Genomic DNA, 12,818 nt, shown 5'->3' with positions numbered 1-12,818 from the left:
TGAAAAGTCATACCTTCGGGGTTAGAAGGCCCACCTTCAAACATACGATAATGACGGATGGGCGAGGGAAAATATGGTTGGCTCAGGTGGCAAAGGTAACGGCACATCGAGCTACCTGTTGGCTGCAAAGGGCTGCTAGCTGTCAGCTGAGGACCATTTAGGAGAATATATTTTCTCCTGTGGATACTACCCACAGGTGGTGGGTAACAGGCTTATCTATGTATTTTACATGATAAAATAAATATGTTTTCTTCATTACAATGAGTCCAAATGGGACTATGACACATGACCAATATTATTCTTTATCCTAGAAAGACCTAGAAGACCTAAAAGCATGAAGAACATGCTTTTGACTCAAACTTGAGTATGAAACCCATACTCCAAAAATAAAATATAATTTCTTTCTTCTTTTTCTTTCTTTATAAAGAATATACAATGTCATGATTACAATTACATTATAATGAAGACCGAACCTAGTTACAATTTTCAACAGTAATGTCTCTTTCCTTCTCCTATTGTGTAACCTTTGTAAGTCCTTCAACTATATCTAAGTTGTTCTTAAAGTACGATGTTCAGAGATATAGACACTTAGGAGTGTTGAAAATGTAACTAAGTTCGGTCTTCATAATTATCTTTGTACTCGTATCAATATATATATTTCATGTAAAATCATAAGAAGAAAAGAAATTATTATTATTATTATTATTTTCAAAGCATGTTCTTCATGCTTGTAGGGTTATTTGAGTCAAAAGAAAATTTGTCATGAGTCAAACAAATGTACTTGAGTCAAAGTCCCATTTGGACCATTTGTAAAAAAATAAAAAAAATCATTTTATTTGAGTCAAAAAGTCAAATTTTGTCACCACATGACCAAGTCTGCCCTCCTAGACAAGTCGACATAGAAAGGCGCCCATTTGACCTCCTGGACAACTATAAATACAGTGCAATTCATCCTCATTTGGACATCAATCAATCACATCGATTTTTGTTCCAAGAAAGAGAAAGAAATCCAACAAAAAGGCCAAGAAAAGAAGAGTGAAAGTCAAAGGAGAGAGTGAACGTCAAAGGAGAAATATTTTGTGTTTTTCTGCCCTAATTTTGTCAAACATGTTAAATTTCAGGACTATTGCAAGGCCGAAAATTTTCAGAGATATTGTGTTGAGAAAGGTGTAACTAGTTTCGGTCTTCATAATGTAATTTTGATCTTTGTACTTGTAAAAGAAAAGAAATATTATTTTTGTAAATTATAAAATGGGTTTCTTGCTCATTACATAGGTCCAGCACATGTTGAAGTGTTATAGGAAATTCAAAGAGTCAAAGAAAATGTTAAAGAGCTTTTCTTGAGCATATATGTAATATATATGAGTCAACCTAGAGTCTAGATTAGCCCTCCAAGACAAGCACAATCCTCTTGAAGAAGGCAGCAAACAAAATGATGTAAAACGCGGTCAAGTCGACCAGCAAAACGATATAAAGAGCAGTCATGTCAGCTCAAATGAAGTGACACAACAATTCACTGTCATGTCAGCTTATTATGGGAGACTAACTACTATATATATGCGATTGGGGTCACCACAGAAGGAGAAGAACTCGGATTCTCTTTGAACTTCGTATAGGTGCAGGAAGTACAGGGCAGTTGCAGGAAGAATTTTGGATGTCATTCTCGGAGGTCTATCCACAAGCTCGTGAACTTTGGATGGGTACAGTAGGGTGCATCTCGGATACCTCTGCAATAATTACAGTAAGAAAATCTCCTCGGTGTTCACAGTCTAGGCCTATCTATATAGTGATCTTTGAAGCAACCTTACAATCTCGACATTCTTGTGATAAGGCAGTGATCTCATGAAGACACACTCTATCTCGGTATATAGTCCAAAAGCAGTCATAATAGATGCAATTATGATCTTAGTATAACTACAGTCATGACCTTAATGGAGAAGATCAGTATCTCGGTAAATCTAAGTGCAACTCTCCCATATATATATATATATATATATATCAGATCTCTTTGTTGTAATGAAGATCTCAGTAAGGATACAACAGTAATAATCTCGGTGTTGCAGCAATGATGGAGATCTCGGTGGTGCAGTGGTGATGGCCTCAGTGGTGCAACAATGATGATGATCTCAACAATGATAAAGAAGAGGATTGGTGTCTTGGTCTTGGAGTGGCCTAGTAGGTCAAGGGTCATGGTCTTGGTATTCATCAATTGGAATCTCTATAAGAAGAATTTTGTGTGGGTTTTCCTCTCCAAGAGGGAGAGGTTTTGGCCCTGGCAAAAAGCCAACATCTCTTGTTCTTGTCTCTTTGTTTTTTATAGCTATTTGATGAAGAAATACACACACTAATGATATCAAGAAAAGATTGTGCTAATAAGCTAAAGATAAAATACCTCACAAATAGTTATCATGTTAAGAAGAATCTCATTAACTCTAATTGCCCTAGATTCTTCAACATATTGTAGGGCCGAAAATCGGAGTTTGACCAGATTTGAAGAGCGTTGACCAACATTAACTTTGTTGGATTTGGCTTGGTTGAGGAAGGTTTGAAGGAGGGCTGACTTGGATCTCGTGGCAAGTCTTGGTTTTGGATTTTGGGCCTTGGATATCTCACTTTGATATAATTCTATAAGGGAAGTTGTTTGGGCTTTCCCCCTTATGGGGTTTTTCCCTAGCTTGGAGCCTACATCTTTGTGTTCTTTGTCTCTTATGATTTTCATGTTTTATATGTTTTGGTAATTATTTGATGAAGAGAACATAATAAAAGAAAAAATCCAACAAATATTCACAAACAATTATCAGGTAATAGAAATCAACACTAATTTACTAGCCTATTGGTTTCTCAACAAGGAGTTTGTTAAATTCAACTTGGTCTAATGTGTCTATCAAGTAAAAGTGTGTTTTTTTAATATGCATTAGTTGCATTATAATTCGATGATCACGATATATTTTAGACAAAGAGTGATACAATAGCTATTTTCCTTGATACTAATATCTATTGATCCATGACTTAACACCAAATTGGTCCATGATCTCTATTTAAAGAGTTTGGAGGATCATTGTTGATAATCGAGTATTAGAAACTCTCTTGTACAATCTCTTTTTGCATTAATAAATTTGTCTCAAGTGGCCACGTTGGCTAGGGTTGTGGAGTGTTTCCCTCTTAAAGGGTTTAAACCATGTAAGAATGTTGGAGTTATGATCTTTGATTTGGTTATTTTAGTGGTTACTAAAGGTGTTTATCCTATATGGATACCTTGTTTTCCTAAGCATGGTATCAGAACCCATTTGAAGAGTTGCTCCCATTGTTTATCAAGATCTTAAGCCCATGTTGCCACATTTCTGAGATCTACTATTTCCGTGCATTCCTCTCCTGAACAAACTATTTTAGTGCATCTGAAGCACTGCTTTCGGTTAAGAATACCTTTCATTCCATCCATAAAGGTGTTTGTTTGCCCAAGATATGGTTTTTTTGTCAAGTCCAAAGGTATACAAACTGAATACATCCCTTTTAAAAAAACTTTGAGTTTGTATTTTGGTTTTCTATTTTTATGAATGATCTATGTATGCTCTTTGTTGTGAATTCTATGCAATCTCAAGAAATCAAAAATAGAGCAGAAAGTTTTTTTATTGCATATGCTCTTTGTCATGTGCTTTGTGCAATGTCAACAAATTAAAGGCTTTGTGAAATTTCCCAAGTAGATAACCATGGTCTAACCCCATTGTTGTTGAGTTTTGAATTTTTTCAAACTATTATTTGTTTTTGAATGAGCACATTTTTTTGGTAAGCATGCATTTTGAGGCAAAGCCCCAACAACACCCCATCCTCCTTTAGTATAGTTATGTGTTTTAGAGTAGCTCACTTGGTTGAAAGTTACTTTTTTTAGTAAGAGATCTTGAATTCAAGTTTCTTTTCAAGTTACCTTTTAAAAAAGGTTTATATGCAAACTCGAGTTATTTGATAATTTTATTGTTAAGTGTATTTCACTTGTATTATAAAAGTGAATCACTATTAAGTAATCCTAACATTCTTTTTTAATTACTTCTTCCGTGCAACTCTCGTTTATAAGATAACTTCATTGCTATGTTGCAGGAAATGTTGGGCCTGAGCCCGTTTCTGGGCAGAAACGATACAAAAACGCGGAAAAGCGTTCGGTTTTGAAACGTGTTTCAGGTCGTATTGCCATGTTTCACGTGGGAGAAACATGGCCCAGTATGACCTGAAACGTGTTTCCAGGTCGTACAACCACATTACAGCGATAAAGTGACTTTTTTTTAGGATTTTTTTTCGCTTCCTGCCAATTCAGGAGTGATAGAGAGAGCTATTGAAGATTGGAAATAAAATTTTTGAGTGGGGCAGCCTAATGTTCAAGCCTATGGCCCTAGTGTTGATATGCAATTCATGGTAATGCTAAATTCTTAAAGTAGAAGTGACATTCTCCTTTATCTTTCATTTTCATTCATGAAATGACTCAGGATGTTTGAGAGTGGTTTCGCCCTCAATAGATTTCATATGGAGAAAGTAGAATTTTAGATCTCACTCAAAATTCAACAGACTTATCATTTTTTCAGGATTTTAGGATTGGGGGGATTGCAATGTTTCCATTGAATTTTTTAGTGTACTAGGGTATGGAACTTGTATTTAATCAAGGAAACCAAGCCCTCTATGCAGGGGAGACTCCCAATAATCAAGATCACCTAGGGTACTAGGGTATGGAACTTGTATTTAATGAAGAGCACTAAAGTCGTTTATACTATGTTGGAGAAGACTCCCAATCAAGCACAAGACAAAAAATTAGAAATTTGTCATGGCTGATTTTGGATATTGCTATTTTCATTTTGTGAGCATTCATGAGTAAATATGATGTAAATTTAGAGACTTATAGTTTATGCATTGACATTAGACAATTTACTCATAATGTAATAAATTATAATGTATCATGTATGCTTTATTCTTGCACATATTTCTTAAATGTCCTAATATATATATATATAACATTTCCCCATTTCCAAAATTTGGGGGGGGTCACGTTTCGTACCCGTACTCGTTTGCCCATATCGTGCAACTTAGCTTCGTTGTAAAAGTGATCCTCACTTGTTTTATAAAAGTGGGTCACTTTATTAAGTAATTTATTTGTAAAATTGTGCTTATTGATTGCAGAATCGATTTAGTGATGATTCAAACACATTTTTGCATGATTAGAGAGTTTTTATATTTAGCAAGTCCCCTACTTTGTAGGATGTAGAGTTCTAGGGATGGTACAGCAGTATTGATCACACATTAAAAGTCCCTATGAAACTCAAGATTCCAATGAGGCTTCTCTAGGTGGCATGTATGGAACTTGCTATTTTTAGCAATTTTCATCTAGAGACTCACATGTTAGAGATAGTGGTGAATTTAGAATCCTTGCAAGATTTTGAGTTCAACGAACTCTACTTATGAGCGACATACAAGAACTATATTTTTAACAGTTCTGGCATGTCGATTCTTATTGTGGATTTGGATTCCTTACCAAAATACTATTCCAATGAGAGTATAATATCATGAGATTCCAAGGACATTATATTTTTACCAGTGGTCACATATGAACTCAAGTACACATTTGAACTCCCCATTGAGTTCTGAGTCCGATGTGGTAAATTAGGGTTAAATTGCAACAAAATCATGTATTTTCAACATTTAATGATTTGTTCATGTATGCGAGAAGCTAAATTGAAGTTTTCGTGTACTTTTCAGCCATTTTCTAGGGATTATGTCAAGGTTTCATTTATTGTTATATGCATTGTTAACCACTAAAATTTGTTGTACCTTTATTCTTAGTTTACTTTCAAATTCACCATTTATTTCTCATAATTCAATCATTGTTTTCTTGGTTAAACTTGTTGCTATTATAACCATGGTTTTGCTGCAATTTGCTAGTTTGAAACCCTAGTTTATAGCACCCTTGAGTTTTTATTGATTGTGTGTTTGAGTAACCTATTTGAGATTCCTTAGGCTTAACCGTAGCTTTTAGATTGACCAATAGATCCTTTTAACCCAAATTTTGAGTTTACTTCTTCATCCACCCCAAACCCTAATCTGTGATGCCTTTATTTGATGGATCTATATTGTAGAATTTTTAAGGGCACTTAGTTTAGGATCTTTGGTTTACTTGATCCTTAAGCCTTGACAAGAAAGCCTCCCTTGTGTTGGGTTGTGTCCACTAAAGAGAGGGGAGTAGTTGCTAAGGTGATAGTGGTGACACTCCCATGGGTTGCTCATTGTCTAGGTCACCTACTTAGGCTTTGCACTAGGAGCTAGATTTTGTTGTAACATGGAAAATCAATAGCAGATCAATGACATAGTGCCCCTTGGCACATGAGACCACTGGACCACATTGACCTACTATTGCCCACACTCAAAACTAGAGAGACAATTTCCCCTATTCGTTATTAGTGCAGAATTTGTGAGTAGATGCAAATTATTGGGTTTCTCTTCACCTTGAGAGATTCATTAGCATTGGATGCTAGGCTAGCTACAATGAGGGATTCCCAACACCTCTATCCCTAGATATCACAACAAGGTACTTGTAGCATTGGGCACTTTTCATTGTTCAAAGGACATTCTTAGGCTCTAAATTGCAATTTTCAAATTACAGAGACAATTTCCCTTATTTGTTATTAGTGCAGAATTCGTGAGCAGATGCACATTATTGGATTTCTCTCCACCTCGAGAGATTCATTGGCATTGGATCCTAGGTTAGCTACAATGAGGGATTCCCAACACCTCTCTTCCTAGATAACACAACAAGGTACTTGTAGCGCTGTCCAGTTTACAAAGGGCATTGTTAGTCTCTACATTGCCATTTTCATGCTGTTCAATAGAGATGACACCTCCTTTCCATGCTCCAGTGCCAACTAGGTTGTGGCTCTTCCTCGTCATTCTTATTCTTGACCACTATCTATTGACATTCTTCATGCCTCTCAACATTAACAAGTTCATAGTCATTTACTTGGGTGTTGCTCTTCCTTGACATCCTACTTATGACTCAATGAATTTTTCTTGCTGCATTAGTGTTTCCTTCTATTATATAACTGCTACACTACCTAGTCTTTTCTAATCTATGTTTTATATTTTGTGTTCTTGTTGAAGAAACTACAGACACTCCTTATTGCTGTTGTTAATGGTTCTTCTTCTAAGTCCCATTGACCCTGTTTCTTGATTTTTTGAAGGACCTGTGTTCTGCGTTTGAAAATAAGATTTGTAAAGAATTATTTTCAATACCTCTGAAGAACTTGATAGTAGAGCCAAACACATTCATTTTCTTGATATATTTTCTAGTGTTTTACTTCTTTTAGGTTAATATACTTGTTTACCTTCATAAACACCTACATTCTTAGCTGCCATGCCTCACGTCTGCTTTTGACACCTGATATTTCTTAAATTTCTCCATTTATTTTAAAATTTGCAGATTATGCTTGTTTACAACTTTACATGCTACCTAGTTAGCTTTCAAATGATGTCCTTTGTAGGTTAATTATTTGTTTATCTTCATAACTACCTGTCAGTGACATTTTTAGCTTTCATGCCTCACATCTTCTCTCCTTGGATTTCTCCATTTATTTTACGATTTGCAGATTATGCTGTTTGTGTGGTACATAGTTCGCTTTCAAATGATGTGCCATCCTTCAAGAGAAACTCCCACTCGTTTTACTTGAAACATTGTTGAATTTGCTACCAAATACCATTACCTTGTAACTTTCGATGATGTGCCTGCCTTCAATAGAAACTGCCACTTGTCTTACCTGAAACATTGTTGGGATTTACTACTGAATTGCACTAACTGTCCCTGTTCTGAAGTGACTTTTCAAACATTTCATTTATCTTACTCTTTCATGCAAGAACTCTAGAAGAGACCATCATTTAGACTCTTTTGGACATGTTAGTGCCTCGATTCTTTTGTATGGGGATTACATAACATTTCAAGTTTCAACTACATGGCAACGATGTCTTGGTGGGATGCTTGTATGGGTTATTTTGATGAGGGATACTTCCAGTATCACAGCATATTTGCAGTGTAAGTCATCCTGGGAATATTTCATACCTTTAGTATGTCAAGGATAATTGACACATGGAGAGATAAACTCATGATGAAAACTAGTCTTTATCTCTTGAATATTTATCGAACTTTTCAATTTATTTTGTTCTTTTGAAAAATTTACATGTCGTCAAACATCCTTCATAATTTTAAGCATTTTGATCCTCGCTGAAATGCATCTCTATTAGATCTATTTCCATTTTATTGTTTTATCATAACCACTATGTTTGATGCATGCATAATTTTCATTCCTGTTACTAATGTCAATTTTGTTGTCTGACTGACAATTTCTGTATATGTGCAGGCTATTGCATCGCATATCTTGGGGATCATGTTCCTAGGCAAGAGCCCATCAATAGGTGGCCTTTTTGGCGCTGCAATTATTGTTATATCAACCATGGCTGTATCATATTTTGGAAAGGATAAGCCTCCGGAGTCTTAAATTGTAATTTTAGAGCATTATTCTTTTCTTACAAATTGCTCAAGTTGAGATATATCTTAGGTGCTTACAGATTGTAAGGAAATCAATCATCATTTATTATTCTTCGCATTGGTTCTGATTTTGCACATTGTATATGTAACTTATATTCTTCTTAGTTCATTACACAACTTTTTTAACAGTCTTTAATGTCAAATTTCAATGCCTTTTGTGTCCTTCAAATAAGTGTGTATTTTGTGGGCATATATGTGGACTCCATATACCAGTTTACTATTTCCATTAGCCGCCAACATTCTATTTGAATATCAGAATGTTGTCGAAGAAGATGTGTTTTTGAATCATTTCATATGATATAAAATATTATAGCAGCACCACTCATGCTAAGTTAAATTTTTACTTGTCATTGTTGTGTGCTGTCATTTATCCAGTTTTGATTTTACAAAATGGAAAATAACTTAACTGTTAAACAAAACTGCAGATGCGGGAGAAAGTAGTCTCCACTGATAAATAACCGCATACTAATCTTGCTGACCTCAAACAATAGAACTCTTAATATCATCTTGAGATAACCAACATTTATATAATTGACAAATAGCAAAATGAAAATGCAAATGTTACCTCTGAGAATGCAGTTTTCTAGTGTCCTTGGCTATGAAAACTGAGGTTTGAGTGAGATGATTTAAGACTGGACACTGTTGTCAATATCCATCATTGCAGCTGGTGCTATAATCAAATTCAGATTTTGGCACCTGCCATCGTCGTGTTACGAGGGCATTGTTTGAAGTTTCCAATTTATACAACAGTTAGCATATCTTAGTGAACTGAGTATCATATTGAGTGTTGTTTTCAGACCGTATTGTGATAGAAATGCTCAAAATCTTATTAAGGCTTTTGAGATACAAATAGTTACTCTTAAAGCTGAAGCGATGAGTGGCATTTGCGGTTGATGTTATTCACGTTTTGAATTTTGATGAGAATAACTGTTTGTTGTGTACTGTTTTGGGACCGCTAGGATTGTGGTAGAAATGCTGAAAATCTTTCATTTGCAGTTGACGTTATTCACACTTGAATTTTGATGATATTCTAAGTATTTGTTGTGAACTGTTTTGTGACAAGAAGGATTGTTATAAAAAAGCCGAAAATCATATTAAGGATTATATTGTGACAAGGATTGTTATAAAAAAGCTGAAAATCATATTAAGGATTTTGAGATAAAGAAGAAGGATTTTGATATATACATATATAGTAATAATGTCCACGAGACTAGATATAGTCTATGGTCTATGGGACCACTAGCTTCCTTGCTTTTTGCCTTTTGCAATTCAATCTTCTTATTATTCAAATTAATGATGAGTTGACCCAACATTCTAACAGTCCCCTCACTGAAAAGACAATGCCAAGGAACCGATGTTAACATATTGTTGTAATTGTCTTTGAAAGCATCACATTCCAAAATGAAATGTTTTTTCCGATTCCACTGCCCCAAAAGTGCAAAAAGTACACACCCGCTCTTCCCAAGCTTCTTTAGGCCTTTTCCACTGACTTGTTGGTGAGCCCCAGTATTGCAGCAATAATGTTGCAACTCCTGGAACTCCCTTCTTTAATTTATCAACCCGGTAGTTCGTAACAAACTTGAAAGCGACGGTGCTATATGCACACGTACTAACTCTTGCCGCAGCTGTCACTTGGTCAGCTGGCACAAGTCCGCTAGGAGCTTAAGCCAACTTCTATGAGCTCTTAGAAGAAGATTTTTAACTGATGGACGAAAGCTAACTCAAAGAAGGTTAATCTACTTGCAGAAAGAAACTAGAAAGCTGAAAGGAAACGTAAACCCTAGCAAACCCTAATTTTACCATCTAGTCCTATTGATGCGAAAAAGAGGATGCAAGCCACTGAAAGAGATGCCATTACTTCTATGAAGGTAAAATACATGTGTCTAGACTACCTCTATCTGAAGAAAACATCTTTTTGTATTTTTTATTAAGTCGTCAGTTTCATCATGCATATGCTTTCACTGTTCTTTGACTGTGCAGGGGTGGATCAAGGAGGAGAAATGCTTGGAAGAGGTCGGGAAGGTTCAGAGAGGGTCTAAGGAGTCCCTAACACCCTTCCAGAGAGTTTCACAAAGTTTGGCTATCAAGAAACCTCATTTGTGAGCTTCTACAGGAAGTTTGCAGGGGTTCTACAGGATGTTCAGGAATTTCTACAGGATGTTTAAAAATTGGATTTTGGAGGATGGGTGAGTGAGGGAAGATGCATGAATGGATATGGAGGTAGGATAGGGGTCTGAAGTGGCCCAGGGACTAGTGGATGGAGTGGTGAGAAGGTGTAGATGGCTAAATTGGCTCAAAGAAAGTTGAAACAATGATTGCACAAAAAGGTAGGGTTACGTGGGCAAGAGGACAGATGTGAGACGAGGAGCCTAGCTAGGAGATGGAGCAGATGGCTCTGATGAAGCTTAGGTGGATGAAAGAGTGGTAGAGATGCCCGGCACCGTATACATTCAACTGAATCAACAAAGTCTTGCAAGTAATTAAAGTCCTACCTAATCTAATCTAACTAACAATAAAGTGAATGAACAGTAGTTTTATTTGGAAGAGAACCATGTATATCAACTATGCAATGAAACATTTCAGAGATCTGAACACATAACCAACTTCTGCAAAAAACAGTATACTAAGGATTGCATGGTAAAGCAAACTAGTGTTTTTGTTTGGGACAGCACGGTTACTTCAATTCCAGCCCCTGATCCAATAAGGAAGAGGTGAAACCAAAAGTGTTTGTTGACCCTTTTTTGGAGCCTTTTTCCTGTTATTATCCTACCAATCTATTTTAAACATAAGAAGTTACTTTAACCATCAAAAGCAATCTAAATAACAAAGCAAGATTTAAATCTAAATAACAGATTTTATTCTAAGAATGCAGCAAAGACACATGTAAGTAAACAAAGGAGGTACTAGGCACTTGAGATGGGCCCAACCCCAAGAGCTACAGCCTCCTAAGAGAGATTTAGAGCTGGTGCAAAGCTGGATTCATCTTTATTGAGCAAGAAAAGAAGAGTTACATCAAAACTGTCCACAAGGGAAAGCTTGAAAATGTGCTGAAATGCAAAGCTAATCTACTGACTAAAATCGAACTACAAACTAGCTAACTTCTGCCTACAAAGTGACTAACTGAAATGAGGCCCTAAGCCCTCTTATTTATACAAATTGAGGACCCCAACAGCCCTCCTAAACTTTAGGAACTCGGTTGCCAAAACTTGTAGTTAACAGCACTTTTACTAGCACATGGTCGGCTGCTCTTGTGATGATTGATTTGGTGGCCCTTGAACTCCGAGCTGATGGTGGAGAATTCGAGGTAAGGGCCCATAAATGAAGGGGACACCTTCCTACAAATCCTCTCCCTTGTTCTCCCACGAATTTGGCTGCCAAGTGCTCATTAAAACCTTTGATTTTGTCTCCAAATTGACCAAAAAGACTACACAAAGCACACATTAGACTTGTTGGCATAATGACTAATTCAATTCACTCTATTAGCATAAATATAATCAAAAACATGAAATAAACTAATGAGAATGGTGGATTAAGTCGAATTAGGAGGTTGAATGAGCCCATATAATTATCCATTTTTGGAGCTCATCATCAACCCCTTACTGAAAGTGTTGCTCATCCTCTGAGCAACCAATCTATCTCCTCATCTTTGATGGCCTTGGTGGCCTCCCTGTCATGCCAAGCTTCTGAAGTGATGTCCTCTTCTCGGTCATGAAACCATGCTTTTCTCTCTGCTTCTTCCCACTGTCTGTGCTCCTTTTCCTAGAGAATTCTCAACTTCCTGTAGAACTGTCTCAGCATCCTGTAGAGAGGCCTTGGTGTCCAATATTTTCATTATTTCCCTCCAGGTGGATGTCTTCAGGCTTCCCCGTTCATAGGTGATGGATGCCTTGGAGGGAGACTTTTCCTTTTGTGTAGTTGGGGTGTCTACAATTGTAATTGGATCTTTTGACTGTGGTTGGGGTATACCAGTTTTTATATGCATGCTCCTTCTTGCCTTAAAATATAGTGAAAGCTCCCTCTTTCGCTTCTTCTTCTGCTTTGGGGATGTGCTTAAGGTGGCCAGCATAGCTGCTGCCTCCCTAGCTAAAATCTCGGCCGATTTCTCCTTCTGCTGCCCTTTCCCCAGACTCCCTGTAGAAAGTCCTGTAGTGGCTGTTTTCTGGCTTCCTGTAGAAACAGTTTTCTGACTTCCTATAAAAACAGTCTGCTGGCTTCCTGTAGAACCAATTTTCCCTGATTTGGCTTGCTT

The 12,818-nt window shown here is 36.6% G+C and overlaps 1 protein-coding gene across 3 annotated transcripts in view; it reads left to right on the top strand.

Moving 5' to 3' along the window:
- The window catches only part of LOC149242691 (uncharacterized), a 406,135-nt gene extending 397,248 nt beyond the window's left edge, over positions 1-8,887 (top strand). For 2 of the 3 annotated variants that reach the window (XM_089374304.1, XM_089374306.1), the window contains one exon: positions 8,382-8,466. Coding sequence is in view for 1 of the 3 variants with exons in the window: in XM_089374305.1 (XP_089230431.1) it covers positions 8,382-8,519 (138 nt within the window). In the remaining 2 variants the exon portion in view is untranslated. Of the gene's footprint in view, positions 1-8,381 lie in introns of all 3 variants that reach the window. The other variant, XM_089374305.1, reaches the window with a different exon arrangement.
- Positions 8,888-12,818: the final 3,931 nt, after the last annotated feature.

The sequence above is a fragment of the Pinus tabuliformis genome, chromosome 8, assembly GCF_031772625.1.
Source record: "Pinus tabuliformis cultivar Carrire ecotype Pingquan chromosome 8, CPIR1, whole genome shotgun sequence".
Classification (NCBI taxonomy): domain Eukaryota; kingdom Viridiplantae; phylum Streptophyta; class Pinopsida; order Pinales; family Pinaceae; genus Pinus; species Pinus tabuliformis.
This window is presented reverse-complemented; position numbering and strand designations above follow the sequence as displayed.